This window comes from Chelonoidis abingdonii, chromosome 3, assembly GCF_003597395.2.
Source record: "Chelonoidis abingdonii isolate Lonesome George chromosome 3, CheloAbing_2.0, whole genome shotgun sequence".
Lineage (NCBI taxonomy): Eukaryota > Metazoa > Chordata > Testudines > Testudinidae > Chelonoidis > Chelonoidis abingdonii.
Window position 1 is genome coordinate 202,979,245 of NC_133771.1, and position 21,989 is coordinate 203,001,233.

Below are 21,989 nucleotides of genomic sequence, written 5' to 3' on the forward strand. Positions count from 1 at the left end.
TACATGTTCTGACCTCACTAAGGTAGCTTCCCTTGCTAATCCCGCCTTTCTTCCACTCCCTGTAAGCTTTCTGCTTTTTCCTAATCCCCTCTCTGAGATGCTTGCTCATCCAGCTTGGCCTACAACTCCTGCCCATGGTTTTTTTCCCCTTTCTTGGGATGCAGGCTTCCGACAGTTTCCGCAGCTTCGACTTAAAGTAATTCCAGGCCTCCTCCGCATTTAAATCCACAAGTTTGTCCGTCCATTCCACTTCCCTAACTAATTTCCATTCTGTATATGTAGATAAGCGTTCTTAATTTACACAGAGGCTTATTGAAAAAGTGATCTTACATGCCTAATTAGAATGTTCACAACAGTCCCATTGACACTGGCTTGGTCCAATACAAGGGAAGCTGTATGTTATGTGCTTTTTGTTTTGTTTTAAATGATATACACAGTACGAGACTGAAGGACTTTATAACATTTCTGTTATAAATTGGTTTTGTGGGGAGGTTTAAACTTGACTGTTAATTCATTTGGCATGAAATTTGACATACAAACTCTGACAGCTCAGACCTCGAAACTTTTCACCAAATCTCCTTTAAATAGTTTAGACTGATGAATAAAAAGGAGGGGGGAAGTTTCCAGTTTCACAAACTTTTTTGTTATGTACTCTTGGGGGAAAAAATGCTCACTTTTTAAATAATGACATTTAGTACGTTATTAAAACCTGATCTTTCAGCTATCGCACAGCTATTGCCATTAACTCCAAAGGGAGCTTTGCCTTCCTAATTACTGCAGGGTCAATATTTTTGGCTAGATGTTTCAAAATTGTTTGCTGAAAGTTAGGCATCTAAATAAAGTTAGTAAGATTGTTAGGTAATTGTAAGTATCCATGATTCCTATTTAAGTGAGCTAAGCAGTCATATACCCTGATCCTGAACTTCCTGTCTAACCTCCCCCCACCCATCTTTTTTTTGTTAGCTTGCCTTGGCAGACACTTAGAACCAAATTTTCAATAATAAATGCCTAAATGGCTCATATAGTAGTAGTAGGTGCAGGGCACAGTTACCAGTTGACATCCATGCATGCATATTTTATGGGCACAAGTTAGTGCTTGCTTTTGGAATTTTTGCCCTTAATGTTAATTCAACATAATAATATCTAAGATGAGTCAGGAGGGAGTTGATAACTTGCATCTCTGTGAGCTAGCAACACTCTGCTTGGGAGACTTTCCCATGGCAAATACTTAGCAGCTGGGGAAGGATATTTTGCCCTGAGAGCTTTATCCATGATTCCCATGGTGAAATCATGGTAGGTGAGGATATTTCATGTTAACTGTTCCTATGACAGAGCCTTTCAAGAGGATATCATTTGACAATAGAAACCATACCCACTTCCCCCCAATTATAGGCAAGTTATGTTTAAGGTCATTCCTATAAATCTTATTATTTTGTTTCTCCACATCAAAAGAAAGAAAAACCCAACTTAAAACATAGTTTTTGACTGTTTATATATATATATTTATATGTATATATATATTTTTTTTTATTTGCCAGCTCGAGATTATCCTTGGATACTTAAAAACAAACGCCCAGAAAAACTGCGCGATGCTCTCAAGGAGCTGGAGGTACCTTTCAGAAACTTTCAAGTATGGCAACAAATAATCCGGTTTTCAAACCTCTTTCAACAGCTTTAATTTTCATAAAGGATCAGCCCTCCTGGTGATGATAAATGTGCTTTTGTCCAGTGGGCTGGTCCAAAACAGTTGCATCTTTGTTTGTGTGGCATGCTGATCTCTCATGCTTGAAAATCAGAAGCACCTTAACCGCTAGTGACAATGTGTACAGCCAACTCCACTCTTTCTGTTTTCTGTTGTTTTTCAGGAGCTGATGCAAAACAGTCAGTGTGTGGTGAGCAAATGGAAGAATAAATATGTCTGTCAGGTAAAATGTTTTGACATGCTCTTGAAATGTTCAGTCAGTGGAGCTGAACGACTGTTCAATGATTGATGCTGAAATGTTATCATGTTAACTGGTCTAAAACACCAGTGAGTTTCGGTAGGGGGTGGATTTCATTATTTAGATTTTGTTTATAAGTAGAAACAGACAGGATAAAATCAAACTCTATGGTCATTTTACTACCAAGAATTGCTCAGCACGGGCTTGATCTTTTGAGGTACCGAGTGCCTGCAGCTTTCACAAAAGTAATGGGATTTGAAGACACTAAAAGCTCGGGGGCACTGGAATAATTTTTATAGTGGGGGTGCTGATGACAGAACCCATGTATTTGGTGTTCGTTATTACTACTTCAAGCCACAGGATGCTGCAGCACCGCTAGTTCCAGCACCACTGTAAACACCTTACAAGATCAGACCCACACAGTCAAAAGAGCCATTAAAATGTATAAAGAGGCCTGGAAAATATTTTTACATTATATATTTTACATGGCAAACATTTACACATATGTACCAAAGCATTTATTTTGAATTTGGATACCATAGTGATGGGGGTTGTGCGAGAATCTAGATAAATAGATCACATGTCAAGTCCCAGAGCACAGGGCACTGTGGCAGGCTAGGCACATGTATCTGTCCTTGATATGTATATAAATATCCATATACTGTAAAAAGGAAACATCTGTTCACATCCTCATCAGCACAGGGCAGCAGGGTAAGTGGGAACCGTATGGCATATTGGAATGTGTGATCCAGCTTCCTAATCAACAGCTTGCTCTTAAGATGTGGTTAGTATTTTATCACTTTAAACGTTTCTGCATAGCCCTGTATCTTCGATATTTGTGAGAAAGGTGCATCGTGTTTAAAACTGCTTCAGCATTGAAGTTGAAATTTTTAAAAATGTTACTAATGTAGTTTTAAAAAACAAATTTTGTTCTTTGCTTTTGGAAAATGTTTTAGTGTTTTTCAATGTAACTTAAATGTAAATAGTTCCAAATGTGTATGGTCCTGTTTGTTAAATATATTTAAAGTATCCAAGTTCCATGTATGTTAAAGAAATTTCCATAATTGTTTTTAACAAGAACAATTTGTCAGTGAATGCTGATCTTCTAAAGCTAATTTTAAGTATCAACTGTTCAGTTATTCAAGGCCCCAAATTTTGGAGGATAAAGGGGGAAGGAAAGAAGTGTGTGAATCAGAGAAGCTGAGTCAGGATCAGCTTTACGTGTCACTACACAAAAAAATGGTTGTCCATCTTTTTTGTTACCCCTTTGCTATGTATCCTCACTTGTGTCTTTCTACTCAGTCTCCCCATATCTTTTTCCTTCCTGTTACATCCCCATCTTTCTAAACTCTCACTCCTCACTAAAATGGAATACTTGTCCTCTGAACAGCGTGCCTCCTCTTGCAGCCTGTGCTTTAAGAACTGATTTCTTGAATTTTGGAGCCTCTTGCCAGAGGACTTCTTCCAGCCAGAATTATGTCACTCTTCCCTTAAAGCACAACATCCTAGATCCGCCAACTATCGTATGTAAAACTCATTTCTCCAACTTAGGTTTCTCAGAGGAAGTTCTTCACATGCGTGTGTGTGTGTACACAAAACATAATATATGAAAAAGAAACAACATATATTTATCAAGTTATTTCTCATGCAAGGTAGGGGGGGAATTGAGAGAGAGAGAGAGACTGCTATTTCTACTTTTAAATATGTGCTTTGGCACTACATCAGAGGGGTCATATAAGGAGGTAGATAGATATCTGGCCTATTCCTGTAAGTTTTCTTGAGCTATTTTGCTTGAAAATTAGCTGGAGGTGAAAACAAAGGTATTAATAATAGTTACTTCTCTATCTTAATCAATTTCCATTTGCTTTCTTCAGTTCTTAGCCCATTTTGCATTTGAGATTATCGCAGCTCAAAGTTCCTCATAGTGATTTAGAAAATCCGGAGAATATTCAGTCAAAAAATTTGTGTTATCCTGCTTTCCATCATCCTCATAATAAACTGTAGTTCTTCAATAAATGAAAATAAAACAGAGGAAAACAAATAATTTGGGAGAGTTCTTTTCAAGTAGAATAATTCACAAAATGCCTCCTTTCAATTCTTTTTTATATCATAGAGTATCTGCACTGTATTGCTACTTATCTTCCTGTAGCATCTTGTGAAAATGACTAGATTCCTCCCTTCGTGAATTGCCCAGTAGAAGATGTGCAAAGCATTGTGGTCAGTGACAGTAAAATGCCGTATTTTTGAACCAATGAATTTTAAAAAATTAACAAAAATACTTCATGTTCTTCTATTTGGTGGGAAGGAGTAAATTCTAATAATATTTGAAGCAACAATTTGCTAATGTTTTTTGGAAACATCACTTTGCAAAGTGAAAAAGAAGGTTAGAGGTTTATTTATAAACTTCAGGTAAGTGTATAATTAACTGTTTCACTTAAATGGTCTGAGTTATGTCATGTCACTATTCCCTTTATAGACTACTCTGGGGAAAATAACCTTTGCCTATAATAGAGAAGAATATGCTTTACATTAGCTTGCCATTATTGTGGTAAGCAATAAGCAAACAAACATCATGGATAGTGAAAAGTAAATTACTCCATCACTTAGATGTTAATAACTGTAGTTGATTGCTGATCTGGGCTCGATCTGAATAGGTGACTGGAAGTTCAAAGATTTGCTATCCTAATGCCATTCTCCTCAACCTTCTAGCCCTTTTATCATAAACTACTGACAGTTGTCATCAATAAAAATATAACAACTTAAAATATTACAAAAAAAATCAGTAGCCATACTTTTTTCTAAATTTCCCATTGTGTGTGAATCCTTCATATTTCTTACTGAACCATAATGAGGCGACACTTTTCCTTGTAATAACAGTGTGCCACCATCATAGCCTCTTTCTGTGGCCTTTGCTCCTTTGGCAAGGTAGAAGGAGTGGAAAACAACGTAAGGCGGTACAAGTTTAATAGGACAATCACATGACGGACTGATGTGTATCAGATTTTGTGAGAAGTAGGCACAGGTCTACTGTCCATAAACTGTTGTGCCTACTGGTATGTGAAAAGCTGTAGTCCCTCAGTGTGCTGCCTCCCCAGAGCCTTCAGGTAACCCAGGGGGCAATAAATTGGGGGCAAGATATTTCCAGAGGAATGCACACATACAACTCCTAAAATTAAATGTGCAATCATGTCAATTGTGTGTGCAAATGACAGACTGCACGCACAGTACTGCAGTTACATGCAGAGAGTAATTATGCATGCAAGTCATTTGCATGCACACACTTCTGAAAATCTCACTTCAAGACTCTAAATTGAATCCAGCTCTTTTGCATGCCATTACCTAGAACAGGAGTGGGCAAACTTTTTGGCCTGAGGGCCACATCGGTTTTCGTAAATTGTATGGAGGGCCAGTTAGGGGAGGGGTCGTGGCCCAGCCCCCACCTCCTATCTGCACACACACCCCGGACTCCTACCCTATCCAACCCCCACCCCGTTTCCTGATGGCTCCTCTGGGACCCCTGCCCTATCCACACAGCCCTGCTCCCTGTCCCTTGACCACCCTTGGACCTCCGCCGCCCCATCCAACCCCTCCTCTAATTCCTGACAGCCTCCCTGAGATGACGGCCCCATCCAACCCCTCTCCTTTCTGACTGCCCCCCGCAGGATCCCTGCCCCCATTCAACCCCTTGTTCCTCCCCCAACCACTATCTACACCCCCACCCCCTGCCCACCACCCTGAACTCCCCTGCCCTCTATCCAACCTCCTCTGCTCCCTGCCCCCTTACTGTGCTGCCTGGACCACTGGTGGCTGGCAGCACTACAACCGTGCCGCCCAGCTGGAGCCAGGCCACACTGTTGCCACCGCACAGCACAGAGCACCAGGTCAGGCCAAGCTCTGCAGCTGTGCTGCCCCAGGAGCTCACAGCCCCGCTGCCTAGAGCACCAGCGGTGGCACAAGCGAGCTGAGGCTGCAGGCAAGGGGGAACAGCGGGAGAGGGGATAGGGGCGAGCTTTCCAGGCCAGGAACTCAGGGGCCAGGCAGGATGATGTTGCTGGCTGGATGTGGCCCGTGGGCTGTAGTTTGCCCCCTCTGACTTAGAACTACCACTAAACCTTAATATTGCCCAGTTCTGTATTTTTTTAAAGTTTTAATTTTGTGTCTAAAGTCTGCTCTCATCACTTTTTCCTATATGACAAACATCAAGGGCAGAAGTGGGGAGAGCCACCAGCGCTGAAAACGGGGGGAACCGGGGAGCCGTGCCCACCCCCACTTTTTAACATGAACTTAGTTTGGGGACGAGTTTGGTGCTACCCCGCAAACTGTAAGCCTTGGGCAGGCACAAAGCAGCACTGTCAGGGCCTCTGCTTTGCAGCAGGGGAGCTGATCACCAGTATCAGCTCCCCCGCAACAAAGTACAACCCCTACTGGCCCTGCTCCATGCCTGCTGGAAGCATGCAGTTGGGAGGGACGAGCACCACTCCCTGCCCCCCTAAACTGCCCCCTTGTTAAAAAGTAGGGGGCATGGGCCCTGGAATCCTCTCACTCCACCCCTCCCCTAGTTCCAGTGCCGTTGACGAACATGGCACTAGAAGTTTTATATTTACATGCTTTCTGTTGCCAAAAAAATCTGTTGACCGTGTTCTTTATTCTTGCAACCCTGTATATACACTTGAATATTTTTTATATCATATAGAAACAGAAAATATGCTAGTTCATGCAAACATACATAGACTGTATTATGATTTTTTTAAAGGATTGTAGTATTCCATTTAAGAGAGCTTAGTAGAGCCCTAAAGGACTGAGCTCGGTTCTTTAGGTCTGTACCTACTAGTTCCAGGGGCATCCATGTTAGTACTGTAGTTCTAAACCCAAAGTTTGATGACCAGTGATGAGCTGCTGAAATAATCCCGTAATCTTCTGTTAGCTGTTGTCAAAAGAAGAAAATAAATAGACCATAAAAGATGCTTTGACAGAAAAGAAAGGCAAGAGATCTTTCCAGTAAAAATGTCACTGTATTTTTTATAAATAAATTGTTCCTTCCTTCCTGTTCTGGTCAGGTTAACAATTGGATGTAGTTAATTAATTTCACTAATATTTTAATTAGAATTTGCTATGAAGAAACCACAGCTACTTTTCACCCATGGTGTCATTCCTTAACACTCTGGAATGCTTCAAAGTCTTTTGCTACAAAAAAGTGAATTCAGTACTGTGAAGTGAGACCATGTTTTCAGTTCTGGTGTACAGTTTATATTTGCAAAACTAATGAGAGCTAGCTGAATAATCTAGTTCCTAACTTCTTGATTTTTACATGCACGATTCAGTGTAGGATTAACACATGCCAGTATTTACATATTTCATTGTATGAATGCAAGGTAGCAGAAGTGAATATTGGCAGCTAATAATAAGAATTTCGCATTTGTATTTAATTACTTTCGTTTTATTTAAGTTGCAGTTTGCGTATGTACATAAATATTTTTTATGTTACTGTCATTTTCACATTTAGAGCTTAATTGTGAGCTGAGATACACAGCAATATGTGCTGACATGGCTTGTGCAATTAGCTTCTGTGCATGTGCACGCAAGTAAGCTGATTTAGCAAGATATACGGTGACACATGCCAGGGTATCTGATGTCAGAATCAAGACACTATGTGAATAAAACGTACAAGAAGTTAGTACTTTTTGCCAGCTAGTAATAGGAACACCGTCCATCATATTAAATTATTTGCTTTTAATCATAGCAGTTAGTTCATAACATGTTGGTTGAGATCCAAGGCTAAAATCACAAATGCATTGATTGTTGTGAAATATTAACATGTAACAACAGTAAGCTCAGCTGTACTGAGGAAAGTGACAGAATAATTACAATGGAGTGGAGGGGGAAAGCAACCTGCAATGAAGAGGTGGTTGAAAACACTGATCCTGCTTGAACAAGAATTGCTTTGTAGTTCCGTGCCTCTCTTTGCATATTCCCTGGACTTTGCGACTTGACTTCAGTGGAACTTAAGCATGTTCTGAAGTGTCTTGCTGAATAGAGAGGGATTTAAATACATGTTTAAAGTTAAACATGAGCTTAAGTACTTTGTTGCATTGGGGCCTAAATTCCCTTTTAGCAAGCTGTATTCCACCAACACTCATTTGTGCATTGCAGAAGGGCATTTGGGCAAATATTACCGAATGTGTCAAGGATGATACGGGTCTACTCCTGGACTGCTCACAAACAGCTTCCGGCATGCAAGTCACTCTCAGCTACGTTTCTGTGTACTTGCAGCCTGCCAGTCATGCACCAGTCTGAATTATACTGCAGGGTGACCCCAGCAGTCCCAGACCCCAGTCCCAGACTTTTCCCCAGAAATGTACTTTTTGTACTGCTCAGCTCTCATCTGGACAATACAAGCTGATAGAAAGTCCTTCTGTAAGCGAATGGACTCACCCTGCAGCACCTCCTGCTGGTTGTCCTTGGGAATTAGCTCACCAGCCCTCTGGATCGCCCTCTGCCTGCCAATCCACTACCGCTGGACCACCATGTCCCTCCCAGGACCCTTCAACTGGGTGCTGCCCTCTGGCAGTACTCCCACAGTTCTGGGTCTCCCCCTCCCAGGGGAACCCTCACCCACTATCCCCACTTTGCCTCAGTCTTGGCTACTGCTCAGTCTCCCATCTAGCTCCTGTTCACTGGGGCAGACTGCAGTATAAGCCACTCATCAGAGGCAAAGGGGTTTGGACCTGCTGCCTCTGGATCCCCATGGGCTGCCCCTGCAACCCCAGTACCTAATAGGCCTTACCAGGCCTGTAGACTGGGGATTTCCTAGGCCAGAGCTCCCCAGCTCCCTTGGCCTTTCCCCAGCCCTACTCCACTCCATATACCTGGTTAACCTCCCTGCAGCCAGGCCCTTCTCTCTCTGAACCCAGAGAGAGACTGTTTAGCTCTTGGCTCCCAGCCTCTTATATACAGCCAGCTGAGGCCTGATTGGGGAACCAATTGCAGCTGGGCCACGCCCCAGTCAGCCTTGTAGCTGCTTTCCCTGCCACAGCCCTCTCCCAGGGTTGTTTTAAGCCTGTCAGGGCAGGAGCAGGGTGATTTCCAGAACACAGGCAGGAGATTTTTATCCTTGCCTTTTAGGGCACGGGAATTTGCAGCCCTGTAGAGCAAGCCTGGCTTTATTAAATACCCAGCCGCATTGCCACAAAACAACATAGTCACACGGTCTTTAGCTGCTTTGAAGCCAGGGGCTTGTCTTTCTGATTTCGAAATGTAAGAGCAGTTGGGCATTTTTTTTCCAGAAGAGCCCAGTCTCGTCAGCATTAAAAACTTGTTCTGGAAGATAACCCATATCTTCTATGATTTTCTTTAATTGTTCGGGGTAGGCTTTTGCTGTCTCTTCATTGGCAGATGCAGCTTCACCAGTAGTCTGCACGTTTTTGAGGTTGAAGCAGTTCCTAAAACTATTAAGTCAACCTTGGCTGGCTTTGAATTCCTTCTCATCAGAAGGCTGTCCCTCTTCGGCAGGAGGTTTGAACAGCGCATAGAGGGTAAGAATCTTTTCTCGCAACGCGTTGCCATCGATAGGCACACGTTTTGAATTCGTGTCTTCCAGCCATAAGTTCAGTGCCTTTTCAGTCTTCGCTAAAGTCTTATCACGCACCTGGCTCGTCACCTTAGCAGTTATTGGAGCACTTGATGCCACGGCTTGACGAATTTCTCTGTCTTGAATCTCGATGGCACGGATGCTAGATTCATTGTGGCCATATTTACGCGCCACATTGGAGACCGACATACCATCTCTCAATAAGTCCAACACAGCCAGTTTTTCCTCCAGCATTGGAACAGATCGTTGAGCACCAGATGAAGTAGTGGCCATGTTGTACAAAAAATACGTATCTTTAAACACTAGAATCACTCTATGAGAGGCACGCGGGAACTGAGACCAACTGAGGGAACAGCAGATTCACGTCTCCCATCTCACGCTCGCTCCGGAGCATACGCTCATTGGGTGGAATCGCCCGCACTATTTACAGGTATCTTGTTGTTTTTCTTTTTTTTGCCAAGCGCGTATAGTTGAATTCTCGTAAGTTAAATGCACATATGATGCAACTCGCCTGTAATCTTAAATGTCTGACGTCCTGTTTTAGAGCAATGTATACATTTTCTAAGTTTCAGATTAATTTTGAATGAAAATATAAACTGTTCTGTGTTATTTAAACACCTGCTTGTGCTTCATGGCAAACTTTTTTTTAAAAAGTGGCAAACTTCTTTTTGGAAGCAAATGGTTATAGATCTATTCTGTATTTCTACTTTGATCTTTACATAATGTTTTTTCTTAAAAGTTCATTTTCACCTGCTCCTTATCCTCTAACTGAAGTCAGAACTCTTTTGTGACATCATATTTAGTTACGGTGGAAATTTTGTCACATTATTAAGGTTATAATGTCACAGTGTAGTTATGGCTTTATATGAGGAATAAGAAGCAAGAGTGGATGAGATCTTGCATCTAAATGTTCCCTTTGCATTCCCTTTTTATTCTTGCCTTTGTGCCTTGTTCCATGCTCCCACCTATACTTGAAACGGTCCTTCTCTTCAAACACCATCAATCACCTTTTCTTTCTTCAAATTCATTCTAAAAATAAAATCACTTACCCTACAAAGCCTTTGAATCATGACACACCAAACATGGGTGCAGAGGTAGGAGGCATGGGATGTGTGTGTTTTTTTAATGAAAAACATACCAATATCTATCTATACATGAGTAATGCTAGTGGAAGAATGAAGAAGCTTCTGAGTGATTCTGTGGCTGCAGCAAGGGTTGGGGCAAGAAACAAGCAGACAGGAAGCTTCTCTGTGATTCCCTGATGCTCTCGTGGCAGAGAGAGTTGCCTAGTGGCATCCTGCATCTTCTTTGTTTAGGGAGGTGCAAAAGATTGGTCCTCTCTCTGAAGAAACGTTACTATTGAAGATCTGTTGGTATACCGCAATGAGAGGGATCCAGACTTGGCTACAGAGCTTGGAGGAAAGCAGGAGAGAGAACTGGAGGACACAATGGTGCACATGTACTTTTGAGCAGCGGGCCAGGAAGGTTTTGGCACTATGCCTTTAAAAGCACATAGACTTCCAAATCAGTGTGTGAGCATGATGATGTCCGGTATCTGAATTGCACAGCAATGGATGTATCTAATGAACATTGGTGCCTCTTAATAGCAGGGTAATGGCCACATTAGAAATGTCTAGATCAGTGCTTTTCAACCTGTGTTCTGGGGACCCCTGGGAGTCTGCAGACTATGTCTAAGGGGTCCGTGAAAGGTGGTTGTTACCATAGCACAGTGGTTTGCAACAAATCCGCAGATGGTCTAGATACATAAGTATATAAGACAGACAATTTAGATGCAACAACATAACAATCATGTAGCTTTGATACTATAATATAGTCATCTGAGAGGTGGAAGGTACCGTTCTTGCTGACTGAATGGGGTCACAAACCAAAAAGCATTCTTCCCGGCTGTTATTTAGAGAGACGTGGTGGATATCCCTACCCTGTAAAATAGGGAGAAGCAGCCAACAGACCTCTGATTCCCCTGGTTTATCCCACTGCCCTCTTCTCTCAGGTAAATGCAGAGCACCACAGCATCTCACCATTTGGAGAAGGGGAAATTTCTTATGCCCTAAGGTTATAGGAACTTTTCCTGGATGAAAAGACAGATTGACTCCCAAGCATAGGAAGCTGTACAGCACAAGTGATAGGGAATTTATTTACACAATCCCCCTTATTCAAATCTCCCTCTAGTTTGGAACTGAAGAATTTGGGGTGTTTTGCTCTTCTGTTGCAGACTAACATTTTTGCTTGCTAGATAATCCCTGGCTTTTTAGAGTTTGCACAATTCAGAAGATTACGGAGAATTTCTCATGGTAAATGTATTCCTTTTTGTTCTTGTTGTTTAATTTGGTCAATTTTTCCCCTCTACTTTTTTAGCTTTATTCATTAGACAGTTATAACTAACTGTAGTCAGACCTTGCTGGACTCACGTTATCAAGTTGGAAATAAATTGTGATTTTATCTAGTCTAACTGCAACACAAGGATAAATTGAAGTTTTGAAAAGTTGTAATAAAAGCTACAGGCGTGTGACTGCGTCTAACATTTTTACTAGGACAGAACCTTAAAGGACATCTTTCATGACTGGGACTCTTGAAATATTGTATGTGCTTTCAGACTAACACAATATTCATCTTGGTCAGGATAGGAGGTTACTAAAAAAAAGTTCTTCTGCCTTTTAATGTATTTGTTTTGCATGTCAGGTATGTTTAGTTTATATTTGAAATGTCATGCCAATTAGTTTTTAAAACCTAATATAAATTAGGAGAAAAGAGATGGAGTGAAGAGTTTTCGGTTAAAAATGTTAATAAAGAAAAGGAAATAGTTCATTTGTTTATATGTTGTTCTGTTCACTGCTGCAGGGTGCATAACATTTATACTCATTCATTAAGATGTGTATAACTGCCATTTTGTGAAGGTAGGGGCATAGATGAGAAAGAAAGCCAACAGAGATAGGCAGGTAAGATAATCAAATTCCTGTCCCTGGTGCTTCCTATACTTCAGCACAGTCAAATGAAATCTTTCATTCTCTTCCCTTTCAGTTAAAATGTGGAAAATATAAAACTCAGAAAGAAAATTCATAAATGAAAATATCTTCTGTAGTTGACAACATAATATGTTCATATGAATTAGAGATGGTCTGAGGTCATCTAATCCGTGCCACTTACAATCCAGATTTACTCCCAACTGTATACTTCCTAATGCTTTTGCAGTTCATTTTTAAAAGTCTAAAGTAATGGTGCTCCTGCTGCTTCCTTTGGAAGCTATTATACAATTTAATAGATCTCACTGCAAGGAAGTTTTGCCTGGTATTCCATCTAACAGCATGCTGTATATCAATGTTTGTTTCACACCTGTGACATAGAGTAGACATGGGTTATTATGATAACATCTATTAGAAAAGCAAGCATTTGCCTGGCATCACATTTTTAAAATATAGAATTCTAAAAATATAAATGTTTAAATTAGGAATATAAATACAATCCTAGATCCTTGGCCCCTGGTAAGTCCTCTTTGTGCTTCTCCAGTGAGGCAAAGAGGACTTAAAGCTGCCTTAATGCAACAGCTGAAGACCCCTCCTATATAGAGGAAATCTCAGCAGGTTTCAGGCTAGCATAACCAGCTACTTCCTTCCCTGGAAGAGGTGGCATAAGAGGTGGGACCAGAGCACAATGTGGCCCAACGATCCATGCTGGCAAAAGAGATCCTACAGAGTTGATCAGGACACACATTTGAATGAAGACAGACACGGGGCTAAATTTAAGCAGCAGGCTGTAACTTTATTAGCTTACCACTGGGGAGGAGCACCTCCGCATCCCCCTACTCTTCTGCACCAGGCATTTAAGTGGGTCTAGTGTGAAAATCAGAGGGATATTGTGAGCCTAACTGTGGGAAAGTAGGTAAAAGTTTATAATGTGTTACAATAATCTATAACAATGAATGTTGATGGGGAAAGGTGTAACGGGAGACAAATGAACTGAACTCGTCTACACAAAAAGGTTTACTGATCTAATTCAAGGACTGTTCAGAGATCACACTTAGTAAACATATAAAGTATGAGGCCAGAAATCAGTGAATCAAAATTGATGTATTGGAAATTAGTTCTAATTGGTGGACAAAATAATGAGGGATGTGCTATTTCTCTCATCATTCCTTTTGGGAGTCCTCAGAAAGAGACTTTGAAGGGGAAATTAGCGGATGTGGATCCCGGCTGACTGAAAGATGGGAGAACAGGAAGGAGCATGCCTCACCATTATGGCTGCCAATCCCGTTATCTCCTGGGATTTTAGGATCCACTCTGACACCCATTGGGCCTCCGTTGTCCTAGTCCCGAAAGATGTTCTTTTCCTTCCCATCTTATTTCTTCTCTTTCCTAGTCCTCTGCTTTTGCCCATTGTCTAATAAGACTGGGTTAGCTGGCCAAGACTGTATTTTGCAACATTTTGTTAGTCTGTGGCCAGAAAGACAGCCGAAAGCAAGGCCCTAAGTAGCTCAATGTTGGTACATGTTTGCCTGGTCTCTGAGTGGTTAATAAGACGGAGTGCCGTGTCTGTGTTTTCCAGCAATGAGATTGCAAGTGAGAGACAGCACCAGAGACAAAAACTACATTTTTTAAAATCTGTTCTGTTCTTTTCTTTCCCCTTTTGTGTGTGTTTGTCTTGTTTTGTCTTCAAGAAAACAGGATTGGACTTTAAGAACAGCAGCAAAAACAATGGCTCCAGACTATCTCAACTAACTTCTTGTCTTTTCCCCCAAAAGGAGAGTTGTTGCTGTCTTTAATGCTATCTAAAAGACTGTCAGCTAGGAAGAGTTTCCTTCTGAAAGCTCTCCAGCTCAAGGGAAGAGGAACAAGAAATGTTAAAATGAGAGCCTTCCTTAACAGTTTACATTTCAAAGGCTTTAACTGTTTTGTCTTCTTTTCCTTTAGTAAAAGGTTAAAAAGATTTTTAATGCTGTGTTTGCCACAGTACTAATCTGCTGAGGTCTCTGTATAGCAGACCCCCAAACTGATTACAACTGTTTAATGTTTGACAGTGACAGAGTCATATTAACACCTCTGAATCTTTGGGCCCATATATGCCAATACAGTGGGTGAAGGAAAGGTGGCATAATGCCAGTTAAATACCCTCCTCCCAGATGCACTGAGAAGTGCAGTGGTACACCTGGGGATCAAACTCACATTGCTGATTTTCTTCAATGCTTTTTCACAGACATACACACATTTAAGGGTACTGTAAAAAACAGACACCTAAAATTTGGCAACCAATTAGTCCATATATGGCCAAAGAGACCGAAATTACCCTTAGCTCAGCCCCTTTTTATGAAGATATTCCAGAAAATATTTTTTTATCATAATAGTGGTTTTACCTACTGCTTATGCTGCAGTACCCTGGCACAATAGCGTCAGCTGACGGTGGAGCTGAGATCTTCGTTCTTTATTCTGTTTTACTTTGAATGGTGGATTTAATTCAAACTCTTACTGCTTTTTGTGATTTAATTAGGCAAAAACAAAGCTTCGCTTGTCCCTCTCACCAAGCAGCACTCCTTATGCCAAGCTATGGCATCAGAAAGGAATGCTGTTTCCTGTGACTCAGTTTGCAGTACTGTCTGGGCCACTTAACAGAGGTGACTTTAATAGGGATGTGTGATTAACTCTGAAATGTGTCCGAGATACTCTTCTGCCTGTATTTAGGCTTTAAGTTCCTTCTTTATTGGGAGGCCTCTGAGACCGCATGCCAGACAACATCATTAGGTGCCCATCACTGGGGTATCTAGACACCATTATATACATTTAAAAGCACCTGAATGATCAAAGATAATAGGGATGGAAGAAAGCTGATGTTTTAAATGTCTGTGTGCAACTGAGGTGAAATTAAAGTTCAAGAGCAACTTTTAGAGCATCTGATGACTGAGGATATGATGTTATTCTTTATAATTATTAAATGTTTATATAGCGGTAGCACCCAAAAACCAAATTTGCTAAGTGCAGTGCAAATACATAAGAAAAGATAGTACACTAATGTGCTGTGCACCCATCTCTGAATATCAGATCCTTTTTATGTGTGTCAAATTGAGCACGCAGGAATTGAAGCATCCAAAATCACTAAACATTTTGGAAAATCTTGGCTTTGGTTTTTAAAATGTCTATAGACATGAAAATGTTACATAAAGCATACTACAGCATTAACTGTGTTTTTTCTGAGGAACAAAATGCAGCAGGGAAAAAATGCAACATAATGTGTCTTTGGTACTTAAAAATACACTTGCTGATAAGACTGGCCTCTTTATCCATACAGAGCAAGATTTCAATCACAATTTTCAGCATCTGAATTCAGTATAATCTATGCAACATACAGAGATTTTTGGCTCATAGTTTTGAAGTGGTCAGCATAAATAGTTATTGTACACATGTCGCAATACATTTCTCTTTTGCTTTTTCATTCTGTTTCCCTTTTTCATTGATGAAGCTTTCATAGTACTGTACATATAATATATTTTGTTGGCCCAGATAAAAAGACTTCTTGTTGTTTTGTAAATTAGATTGCCATGTATCAGAGAGGGATGTTAGTATGTACTTTGGAACATTCACATTTCTTAATTGTTGTTTCCTCATGTCTTATTTTCTGGCTTCTTGGATTTAGCTCCTCTTTCATTCAGGTGTACTGGTGTCCCTAAGCCTTTCTGGGCCACAGCTGGAGAAAGTGGTGATTGACAGGACCCTGGCGGGGAAGCTCATCTCCAACACCATCAGTGATGGTAATTACACCCATGTGCAAATCAATTGCCTACATTAACAGTAGAGCAGGCGAAATAGTATGTCAACAGGTAGACTAATTGTTGCCACTGGGGACTTGAAAACACAACAAGTAATTGCATGTAATGCCATAGTTAGAACCCTCAGGACCAAGAACAGTTTGGGAATTATACTTAACATCAGAGTTTTCAGTCTTGTCAAATATTGAATGGATTTTCTAAAATTCATTTTCTTACACGTTTTAAACACTAGAACATGCAATTGTTGGCATGCTTACTTCATATACAGGGAAAAGTGACAGAAGCAGATAATAATGAAATAATTACACAGGATTTTTACATATACAAAATGCTCAGTTATCAAAAATGGCAGGATAGCAATGCACATATTGAGCTGTACTGGCTGCATTTCTAGATTGCCAGGTCCCAGGAAATCAATATTTGTAATTATTAATGACTGCTATTGCAATGAGATGTGTTTATTTAAAAATCCAGTGTATATGAAATACGTCGGTTTTCAAGAGCGTTGTAATATAAAAGTTTTTATTTTTATTTTGTTAATGTTCCACTGCAAACCTCCACAGAGAACTGTAATCAAACATTAGTATCCTGGCATATGAATGGCCAAGAATATGCAATTTCAGTTTGAGCCTGAGCAGATCTGAATATTACTCTGAATACTCAAAGAAAGCTTAAGTCCAAGCTTATGTATGAACTGGGTTATAGGCCTAGATTCACAAAGAGACTTAGGTGCTGTGACTGTCATTTAGAATTCCTGGCTTATATACTTTTTTCAGAGCTTTTTTAAAATTAAAAATTACTTAAGTCTAATTATTTTTTCAAATTAATAAATCTTAACAGAAAATTATAACAATCAAAACTGTACTTCCATAGTCAGGGTTACATAAAAAGTCTCTATTCCATCCTTTGTTTTTACTTGCTCATCACTTTCTGAAACTTTCAACTTTCAGTTTAAAAATACCCAGGTCTGAAAGTGAAATATTTGTTAAAGTTTGTATTAAAAAATGGCTGAACTATTTTTGCTCAGAGAGAGAGAGAGAAAAAAAGTCTTTTCTATTTTTAAAAGTAAATTCTTGTGAACTTTTTGGAGATCTCTGTTGCCCAGACAACAGGAACTGAAAGTTTGCAAAACAGTGTACAGAAGAAATTTCTCCAGAAGACATTGGGTTTAATTTGCTCTAATTGTGAGGCTTTTAGAGTCTGTTTTATGTTAGGTTTGGTTTGGAGGTTTTTTATTTTGTTTTGTTTTGTTTTTTGCGATCATGAAACGTGCAGCCAAGAATGAAGATGCTGCATATGCATGCGGAGCTAACTTATTTACATCAGAAATGTCCAATCATACATTCTGAGGACTGGCAAGAATACCTGGGGTGAGAAAAGATCAGTTGCCAAATTTGAATCAGTTTCAATGTCAGATTAAAACCCAAGAAATTCACTTAACATTTTATAGATTTAGGCCCCAATCCTCCAAAAGGACCGAAAATGACAGACACACTTGTGCAGAACCCCAGTGAAGTCAGTGGAGGTTTGCCTGGGCACTGGGGTCCATCTGCATGAGTCAGAGTGGAGGATCAGGGCCTAAATATACAACAAAGAGTATGGAAATCTGCTGCCATACAAAGCCACCTAAATTCACAAACAGCTTCATAGTTAACTTTCTTTTCTTGTGAACTGCACTTAAAGAACCCTCTGCTGATGATTGAAAATAGACTAGTATGTGGGTTCTAACAAACTCATTAAAATAATTTCTCGTTAGTCAATGGTATTTAATATTTAAGGAGCCTAAATCCAAAGATATCAGTCCATTTCAACAATGATATATGTAGAAAAATGGGAAATATTACAATATGCCACAAATGCGTATAACGTTTATGATTATATTATATGACTTGAGAAGTTATATGCCATCCTTAAATTATAGATTGTAACATAAGGCATCCAAAAGGTGCAGAACTAAGGTTGCATATATAACCTTAACTTTAATATTTCCTGACTTATGAGTGTTCAGACATTCAACCATAATATTTTATTAAATATAATTGTCATCTATGGAAAATGCAAAAGTTTGTGGCTGCAACTCTGATGGAGAGACAGACTTATTTGTTGTTAGTTTAGTTTATTATAGTGTGTTATAACATAGAATAGAATTAGCTAAATAAAGAAAAGTTTGGTATCGAAAAAGACCCCATTTTCATAAATCAAAGCCGCACAACTCTCAGAACAGGCAGGATTGACATAACTACCGTCCAGGTCTCTTGACATTTCAAAATGCCTAAATTCTGTTGAGACATTGTGGTCTCATGACAGGCATGTGCTGGATTCATAGCCCGATACTCTACCTAACTTTCAAAAGCTCGCTGCGGCATTATTGCCCTGTACAGCAGCATTCCAATTCTCTTTACGGGGCTCTGTGAGCAATGGTATAACCAGGGTTGATAATTGTTTTAGGCCTAATCTGGTGCAGGAAGTAGGCCTTTTCCTGGGTGTGCTCATCTAAGCAGATTCTCCAGATTTACAGGTATTGATGGCAGCTGAATGTCCTGAATGTATGCCTGATTCAGGAAAGAAGAATTATGAATGGACGGCAATTCCATTGATAATATCTTATACCCCTACTTTTCCTCCCAACCCTCTCTTGAAATCTTTTCCCACACCCAATCCTATAATCTAGCTTTGCACCCTAACTATCACCAGGTGGCTCTGAATGACCCAGCTGTGCTGCCAGTCTAAACAATAAGAGTCACCTTTCCTGTTCCCCGCCCCTTCAGCCAATACCCAGGCAACCAGAGCTTTGCAGAGACTGAAGAACCAGCTTTCTTTATTCACCACTCCCACCTGCTCATGGATCCCCGATCCCTAGTCTGTCTTTAGACACAAATTTCAGGAGTGTTCTGAGGTTTGATGTAGGCCTGTCTGTAGTGTAGCATAAATATATGTTGACGTTAATTTCTAGTAATACAGTGTATGCAACTGCATATATGCAAAGAGGCCATGTCTATAACTTTTTGAATTTTCTTGTATGTGTTAAAATCTCAACTGTAGCATCAAAGGTGCAATGTCAGGTAGTTTAGGCCCAAAGTTTTGTTTCAAAACTTAGTATTAACAGAGTTGCTTTTATGAAATTTTTAAATAGCCGTGACCACAGTTTGTTTAAATCCAAACATTTTCCTTTGGCATTTGCATACCAAATGTTGCAGAATTGTGCTAATACCTGACAATCTGAAAGTGCAGCTGGCTGTGAAACAGACTGCAAAGCAAAGCAAAGCTGACTAGTTTATTTTCTTTGTTTAAGTGGAGTGTAATGCAAGAGTAAGCTATCAGTATCAATTATTAAAAGTATGTTATCAAAATTCTTATATATTTAAGAATCTAGGGTCTTAGTCACAAATGCAAGGCATTTTTAAATTGAATTTTTAACTAGGTAATTTATTTATTTGTTTATTTTATCTGCTGGTGTCTCTTTCATATAGGTTTGTGCGTTTAGTTCTTGAAAATAAATCTCGCCATTTTGACTATAGTCATGGTTCTGTCCAAAGATGAATTTTCAGTCATCTGGTACTAACCATCCATTGGCTGTCTGAACACTCAAGACATTCTGTTACAGGTGTTCACAGTTCAGAGAGTAGTGCAATGTTTGGGGGAAACCTTAAATTGTTGGCAGTGTTGTATTGCTCATTTTCTTTGTTCACCTGTGTTTTCTTTGTTTGTAGTGCTAGTTAATTTATTTTACATTTAAATATTTCTAGTTATACTATCTGGTAATATAACATGCATCCGACGAAGTGAGTATTCACTCACGAAAGCTCATGCTCCAATATGTCTGTTAGTCTATAAGGTGCCACAGGACTCTTTGCTGCGGTAACATAATTGTGATTCCATAGACATTTTCCAGACTTCAAGGGAGTACATCCACTCTTCGACATGTATGTGGTTTAGATCAAGAGCACAGAGGCAGAATGTCATGTGTAAAGCTTTCAACAGGTTCATTTTTGCCCATAGCAAAAGTATTATAAGGAACAACATTCTTGACTGCTGTGGTAGCATCTGGAATCTTACCGCTGCTACATCACTTATTGTTTATTCCTGACAGGTGATGTAAAATTACCAAATCCAACTCAAATAATGATTTGCATTTGACCAGCCCAAATGCAAACAATTTTGTACAAATCCACAATCCCAAAATATCAATGGGAGTTGCCTTGGGCAAGGGACTGAGGAAGGTACCAAGATGAGGATGAGGGGTGGGAATAAAACATACATCTGATTAGAGTAATAACTTGGTATAAGATAATTTATTCAGTTGTATTTAATCTGAGTACTCCTTAAGCTTTATTTCTCATTTCCAAGAAAGTCCTGGCAAGATGACACATGGATGTCTTTTAGGAGATTACACAGGCTTCAATGTAATATTTAAGACATGGTCTTGAAAAAATTGCTTTTTGCAGTGTCTCAGTGGAGAACTCAGTAATTTGTTTTGTTATTGGTAGTAGGTATTACAGTGGTGACAATTTTTATTTGTTTTTCAGCTGTTCTTACAGACAGTTTCATCATCTTGTCATTTTGGGAGCAAAACAAGCTTTGCTTCATTCAGTTTACAAAGAAGACAGGTTCTCCTGATATAAACAAAAGACTGGAAAAACTCTCATCCTTGGATTTTAAGGTATAGCTGTCAATGATGTCTGTAAATACCATAGAAACTTTGTTATGGACCACTAGCACTGACGGATAGAGTATTGCACAGTAAAATGCTGGTCTTTGACATAGCTCTTTACCTGCCATTCTAATCAAAATACTTTACATTCTAAAAATGAAATGTTTTTGGCAAGTCATAAAATATCTGAATGGAATGGTATTTTATAACTTTTTTTAAAAAAATTGCTGTGCCAATAAGGGTGCAGTTTTTCATACATTTAGTGTAAGATTGTTACAGTTATTTAGTTTAAAGATTGCTACAAAGCTGACTGAGGCCAAAGTAGGAGGTGTGAAATGTAATTATTCATCTGTAGAAGATCTTGAGTATGTGGATGATATTGAAGAGACTATGCTGGAAGAGCTGCAAAAAACAACAGGGTGATAAAACCAAAGCTATCCGTGCCTCCTATAAAATGGAAGCTAATGACCTGCTGGCATGATATGTAGAGGACAATGACACTGAAAGGGTGAATAGTTTTATCTATATGAGTAGTCGATTGACAGCAGGCAATTCTGTAACTGGAGGAGTCGCACGTTGGATCACATTGGACACATTTCAGCATCTTCAAAGGCCTCTGATTGGGTGATGGGATGTCTGTGTTACAACTAAGATATGAATATTCAGTACAGTAGTGATGTCAACCCAGGTTGTATGGTGCAGAACCCTGGCCGTTTAAAACAGCTGAGGAGAGGAAATAAAACAGTTGTCAGTACCAAAAGTTAGATTGATTTGATTTTTGTCACAAATGAGGAGACACTTAGATGATCCTGGCAAGTTGCAGTCTTGCACAAGCTGAGAACAAGATGGCTGCAATGATGGGGTCATGTCCAACATGCAGAAGGAGATATGCTCTTACAGAAGGTTTGTAGAGCTGAGGTTGAAGGAAGCAGAGCACAAGGCCAACCATGAATGAGGTTTGAAGATGCAATTCTGAAGGATTTAAGAACTGTAAATCCTCCCAAACTGTCTCTTGTCAAAGAAAGAAGACTTGCAAGA

The 21,989-nt window shown here is 39.8% G+C and overlaps 1 protein-coding gene across 5 annotated transcripts in view; it reads left to right on the forward strand.

Moving 5' to 3' along the window:
- The window catches only part of WDPCP (WD repeat containing planar cell polarity effector), a 244,455-nt gene that overhangs the window by 85,534 nt on the left and 136,932 nt on the right, over positions 1-21,989 (forward strand). For all 5 annotated transcript variants that reach the window (XM_032763269.2, XM_032763270.2, XM_075064464.1 and 2 more), the window contains exons 5-8: positions 1,539-1,609; positions 1,866-1,925; positions 16,168-16,282; positions 20,827-20,960. In XM_032763269.2, coding sequence (XP_032619160.1) covers positions 1,539-1,609; positions 1,866-1,925; positions 16,168-16,282; positions 20,827-20,960 — 380 coding nt within the window. The remainder of the gene's footprint in view (positions 1-1,538; positions 1,610-1,865; positions 1,926-16,167; positions 16,283-20,826; positions 20,961-21,989) is intronic.